At 37.3% G+C, this 6,089-nt stretch overlaps 1 protein-coding gene across 2 annotated transcripts; it reads left to right on the top strand.

The window, feature by feature from the left end:
• Window positions 1–1,345: 1,345 nt before the first annotated feature.
• Window positions 1,346–6,089, top strand: LOC113869315 (alpha-xylosidase 1). 2 transcript variants are annotated; one of them, XM_027505582.1, is made up of 4 exons: window positions 1,359–1,608; window positions 1,771–2,453; window positions 3,836–4,282; window positions 4,418–5,841. In XM_027505582.1, the coding sequence occupies exons 1-4, from the start codon at window positions 1,376–1,378 to the stop codon at window positions 5,698–5,700; spliced, it is 2,646 nt and encodes an 881-aa protein (XP_027361383.1). In that variant the 5' UTR covers window positions 1,359–1,375; the 3' UTR covers window positions 5,701–5,841. The 2 variants fall into 2 exon arrangements, with proteins under 2 accessions (XP_027361382.1, XP_027361383.1); XM_027505581.1 differs by having other exon boundaries at window positions 1,346–1,608; window positions 3,836–6,089.

The following is a 6,089-nucleotide window of genomic DNA, read 5'->3' as shown; positions in this document are numbered from 1 at the left end:
CAGGTAAACACTTTTATTATCTTTAAATTTAACTTTAAAACTTAGGTAAACGCAGGAAGGACTCGGAACAGCTGACATGAGCCTATAAAAAAGTGACTTGTAGCATGCTTGAAAATTTTTAAAATTCATTTTAATAAATTTTATAAAAAAGTTCACTAAAAGTTTATTTTAAAAGTTATGATTTATAATTTTCTATTAAATAAAATAATTATTTAAACACACTTATTCAACATTGTTATTTTTATGTTAGATATTGTTATTTAATATTGTGAAATAAGATAATATGTGATTAGGTTAATGTGTGCGGACAGAGAAGAGTCCATAATCTACTTGGGAGACTGGAGTTTAGCCCAGGATTGGATCTGCCGAGAATCACGCTTCTTTTAATATTCCCAAACCCACAAACACTTCCACCGTCTAAATTTTAGCTACACAAACAACGTCTAGTTTACTCTATGTTCTATTTTTCAAATGTTAATAGCACACTTAATTGGTTTTTAACTCTAATAATAAATTTTATTTCATAAGATAGGATCAATTAATGATAAAGGATTGCATTTGGTGTGAATCTTCTTCCGTTGATCACATCTCACAGTAATCGATCCCCTGCATCACTGCATAAGATGCTAAACAAATGAAGAGACCAACGACGAGAAAAATCAGGGCTGCAAACGCAAAGTGGGTTCCACAGAGACATTAAAAAAAGAAACAAACAAATGATCCTAATGGGACCTGTTGGCCCACACACCATGAGAAGTTGCCTTGATCCCCCACACAATCACATGCATCTGATCACTCTCTCTATCTCTTCCTCGTTTGGTTAAGTCAAGATTGTCATTTCCTCAAAATTGTATAAAAGACAAGGTTTTATCTAAATTTTAATATTTTTTTTGGATGTTAACACGAGTATTCTATATTCTATAACACCAAACAGTAGAGACTAGAGTGTAGAGTAGTAGGATCATTGACAGATAGTTTAGTATTTAATTATATTTATATTTGAATAAAATGATAAACTCAAAATATGATTTGGTCCTAAATCATTGTAATTCGTGTTATTTTAGTTCCGAAGTGCATACATTTATATAAATTAATCTTCGACACTACTTGTTAATAAATTTATCTTATTAAATTGTTAACCTGGGAATTATAAATTATAAATAATTTATTACTCAAAAAGTTAATTTGTGCAAATGAAAAAAAATTCACCAAATACAAATAAGTTTTCTTAATTTATTTATTATCCTAGAAAAATGAAATATCTTAATGGGTATGAGAGTAATTTGTTTAGCTTGAACATCTATCTAGCTGGTTATTTATACCCCATTGCTCCCCTCACAGTACTACCCCTCACTGCATCACTCTATAGGGAGCTATGGTTTCTCCCAACCGTTTAGTTGCTTTATCTCTCTCTTTACTTCTTCTAACTCTGCTTCTGTATGCAGCTGGGGTTAGTTCTTCTTCCACAAACGCCACTAAAATTGGCCAGGGCTATCGCCTTATCTCCATTGAAGAATCTCCTGATGGTGGCCTTGTGGGTATCCTTCAAGTGAAGCAAAAGACCAAGATTTATGGCCCTGATATTCCCCTCCTACGCTTCTATGCCAAGTAATAAGTCCTAACTAGCATCACTGTACGCATGCATTTGCATTTTTAGTAGTGTCTTTTGTGTTTCAGTTAAAAAATTGATCTTTTTAATAAAGCATTTAGTGCCTTTTACTAAAAAAAAATGATTTTTTTAACGAAGCTTCTTCATTGTTGAATTTGTAGGCATGAGACAGATAACCGTTTGAGGGTACACATAAGTGATGCAGAGAAGCAAAGGTGGGAGGTTCCCTACAACCTTTTACCAAGGGAGCAACCACCACCTTTGACTCAGACCATTGGAAGGTCAAGGAAGAACCCAATTTCAGTGTCTGAGTACTCAGGTTCTGAGCTTCTGTTCAGCTACACTTCAGACCCTTTTAGCTTCGCAGTGAGAAGGAAGTCCAGTGGTGAGACCCTTTTCAATTCTGCCTCTGATGGTTCAGACCCTTTTAGTTCTCTTGTGTTTAAGGACCAGTACCTTGAGATTTCTACCAAATTGCCTAAAGATGCTTCTTTGTATGGTTTGGGAGAGAACACACAGCCACATGGGATTAAGTTGTACCCTAATGACCCTTACACTTTGTACACTACTGACATATCAGCCATTAATCTCAATGCTGATTTGTATGGATCACACCCTGTGTACATGGATCTCAGAAATGCAGGCGGCAAGGCTTCTGCACATGCTGTTCTGCTGCTGAATAGCAATGGAATGGATGTTTTCTACAGAGGAACTTCTCTGACATACAAGGTCATTGGAGGCGTATTGGATTTTTACTTCTTTTCTGGGCCTAGTCCTTTGAATGTTGTTGATCAGTACACTTCCCTCATTGGAAGACCAGCTCCAATGCCTTACTGGGCTTTTGGTATGATTCATTTGTCAATTTTTTTTATATTTTATTTATTCTGCTTGGTGTATGTGACATTGATTTGGTTGCTATTAATATTTCCCCTTTTGTGTTAAAAAATTATGGATTGAAGAGTTGTCAATTGTGAAAAATGGTGCTTACCAGATGCAAATGATTGATAAAATTTCCTTGCCTTGAATAAAAATGGAAGGAAATGTTGTCGAATCTGTGGTTTGTTTGCATTCACTGAATTTTGTGATGTATGATTCTGAGAACATTTTCTTGGTGTGCATAATGAATTTGCAATAAATGAGTCTTGGTTTTCCAATTAGCTGTCTTTTGCTTTAGATTACCTGTATATTGAATGATGGGGATGTTTTGATATTTTTCTAAAGTTAGGTCTGCAAAATTATTTTATTTATTTGTCACTGTTTGTGTGATTTGGATCTTTGTAAACTTTTGTACGTCCAATTTTAGTTGTTGAGTAATTTAATACCTTTTAGGTCCACATGGAAAGATAAGGTACCACATAAAAGTTGGAAACTTAACTTTACCATATAAAAAGGATCATCCTTTCTGATATACTTTTGAGTCAAGAATTTGACCTTTGTGACATGATTCTACAATGGAATCCATGGGTCCTTGTCAAGGACTATCATTGCGTACACGTGGTCTATCACTTTGTCTACTTTTCTAGGGAGAGAGATCATGTTCATATTTGTATTGGATTATGTGGTCAATAGCACTAACTTTGGGGAAGATTTTCCTGTCCTTTGTAAGATAAGCTTCTTTCATAGGTAATTAACTGATCAATTGTTACAATAGGGGTCGGTTGTGTTAAGAGTAAAACATTAATGTGAAAAATTCATGGATCAGTTTTAAATACAATTTTACTAAACCTGTTCCAAGGACTTTTCATCTTCATACCCAATGTCCTTCTGGCCCATGAGTTGGACTAATCTGAAATGGTCATTGGCACCTAATCTTCTTCGATATTGCTCTTGTTTCTGGTACTGCATTGGTTTAAGAGCGCTATACAGGATTATTTCCTAATTCCTATGCACAAATCATGGCTTCATGCTTTGGGTGTTATGTCTATATATGTTTTCTACGTGGAGAGAAGAGTGGTGCTGGGAGAAGATAACTTACGATGGATTTGGTGATAGCATGAAAGATTTCATCCTATAACTCCACTCTAGAATTTGCTTTTGAAATAATTTTTCCATGACATATATATTGTTTGGCTATAACTTTTACTTGCTCCATTCACATGATGCTACTTTATTGAATTGAAAGTGTGGGTAGCATTTGGTCCTTATGCTTCCAGAACTAAGTTTAAATGGTAGTGAGTTTTTCTAGACATTTTAACTGATATTCTTACTAATTTGGTGTTATTATAGGATTCCACCAATGCAGATGGGGATATCACAATCTATCAGTAGTAGAAGATGTTGTGGAGAACTACAAGAAGGCTCAAATCCCTCTTGACGTGATCTGGAACGATGATGATCACATGGATGGGCACAAGGATTTCACACTAAATCCAGTCAACTACTCTCGTCCAAAACTTTTAAACTTCCTGGACAGGATACACAGCATTGGCATGAAGTACATTGTCATTATTGACCCTGGAATTGATGTTAACTCCAGTTATGGTGTATATGAAAGAGGCATAGCGAGCGATGTTTTTATCAAGTATGAGGGCGAACCCTTCTTGGCTCAAGTTTGGCCAGGGGCAGTAAATTTTCCTGATTTTCTCAATCCAAAGACGGTTTCTTGGTGGGGTGATGAGATCCGTCGCTTCCATGAACTTGTCCCTGTTGATGGCCTGTGGATTGACATGAATGAAGCTTCAAATTTCTGTTCTGGAAAGTGCAAAATTCCTAAAGGAAAGCAGTGTCCAAGCGGAACAGGACCTGGATGGATATGCTGCTTGGATTGCAAGAACATTACCAAAACACGGTGGGATGATCCTCCATACAAAATCAATGCCTCAGGAATTCAAGCTCCAATTGGCTTCAAAACAATAGCCACTAGTGCCGTCCACTACAATGGCGTGTTGGAGTATGATGCTCACAGTATTTATGGTTTCTCTCAATCCATTGCAACTCACAAGGCCCTTCAAGGGCTTCAAGGCAAAAGGCCTTTTATTTTGTCTCGGTCAACCTATGTGGGTTCAGGCAAATATGCTGCACATTGGACTGGCGACAATAAGGGCACGTGGGAGGACTTGAAGTACTCAATATCTACAATGCTCAATTTTGGCATATTTGGGGTGCCAATGGTGGGTTCAGATATATGTGGGTTCTATCCACAACCTACTGAAGAACTATGCAATAGATGGATAGAAGTAGGGGCTTTCTACCCTTTCTCAAGGGATCATGCAAACTACTACTCCCCTAGACAGGAGCTTTACCAATGGCAAACAGTGGCTCAGTCTGCTAGAAATGCTTTAGGTATAAGGTATAAGCTACTCCCGTATCTTTACACCCTAAACTATGAGGCTCATGTTAGTGGAGCCCCAATTGCCAGACCTCTTTTTTTCTCATTTCCAACTTACACTGAATGTTACGGCCTCAGCACTCAGTTCTTGCTAGGAAGCAGTCTCATGATTTCTCCAGTGCTTGAGCAGGGAAAAACACAAGTGAAAGCACTCTTCCCTCCTGGTAGCTGGTACAGTTTGCTTGATTGGACACACACCATTACATCAAAGGATGGAATTTATGTTACCCTCGATGCTCCTCTACATGTGGTCAACGTGCATTTGTATCAGAATACCATTCTCCCAATGCAGCAAGGTGGAATGATCTCCAAGGATGCTAGAATGACACCCTTCAGCCTCATTGTAACCTTCCCCTCGGGTGCAACCGAAGGAGAGGCAAAAGGAAACCTTTTCCTAGACGACGATGAATTGCCAGAGATGAAGCTTGGAAGTGGCTATTCAACCTACATTGATTTCCAAGCAACTGTGAGTCAAGGAGCTGTGAAAGTTTGGTCACAAGTCCAAGAGGGCAAGTTCGCATTAGATAAAGGTTGGGTTATTGATTCTATTTCTGTCTTGGGATTAGAAGGAAGTGGAGCAGTGTCTGAACTTGAGATAGATGGAAAACCACTGATGAGTTTCTCAAATGTGAGGGTCAGCACATCAGAACATGAGCACTTGAATGGTGAGGCAGATGGAGAAAGGAAAACTGTGATGGTTGCGTTGAAGGGCTTGAACATCCCAGTGGGTAAAAACTTTGCCATGACCTGGAAAATGGGGTGATAGGTTGAGTGGTTTAATGTTATTTGTGATTTTGTAACTTTGTTGTGTTATTTTTTCTTTTCTACAATTCTTGTAGGCGTTGTGAGGGATAAGAGATGAGCTATAATTGTGCTCGTCCTTTTTCATTATGACAAGCCAAGGCAAGGCGATCTGAATGTTTTTATGTTAGTTTTTATGATAGTTAGATGAAACTTCTTCTCAAAAGTGATTTAGAATTATCCATTCCATGCCACCCTCCATGCTTCGCTCAATATACTAGTATATTAATTTACCCGAACGTGAAGAAGCTAATTATTATGCTTTTATATTTTAATGTGGATGCTTAGATATTTACATGATTTATCTTTCTCTTTCAATATAAATCTACAATAATAAGAAAAACTATTCTT

Source organism: Abrus precatorius, unplaced genomic scaffold, assembly GCF_003935025.1.
Source record: "Abrus precatorius isolate BTA unplaced genomic scaffold, Abrus_2018 Scaffold6, whole genome shotgun sequence".
In the NCBI taxonomy this organism is placed as follows: Eukaryota; Viridiplantae; Streptophyta; class Magnoliopsida; order Fabales; family Fabaceae; genus Abrus; species Abrus precatorius.
This window is presented reverse-complemented; position numbering and strand designations above follow the sequence as displayed.

What these genes read in the sequence shown, in the direction of transcription:
- LOC113869315 (XM_027505581.1), top strand. Translation starts at nt 1,376, where the DNA reads ATGGTTTCTCCCAACCGTTTAGTTGCTTTATCTCTCTCTTTACTTCTT. An exon ending in CTCCTACGCTTCTATGCCAA is followed by an intron (nt 1,609 to 1,770) that starts GTAATAAGTCCT and finishes TTGAATTTGTAG; the next exon opens with GCATGAGACAGATAACCGTT. An exon ending in AATGCCTTACTGGGCTTTTG is followed by an intron (nt 2,454 to 3,835) that starts GTATGATTCATT and finishes GTGTTATTATAG; the next exon opens with GATTCCACCAATGCAGATGG.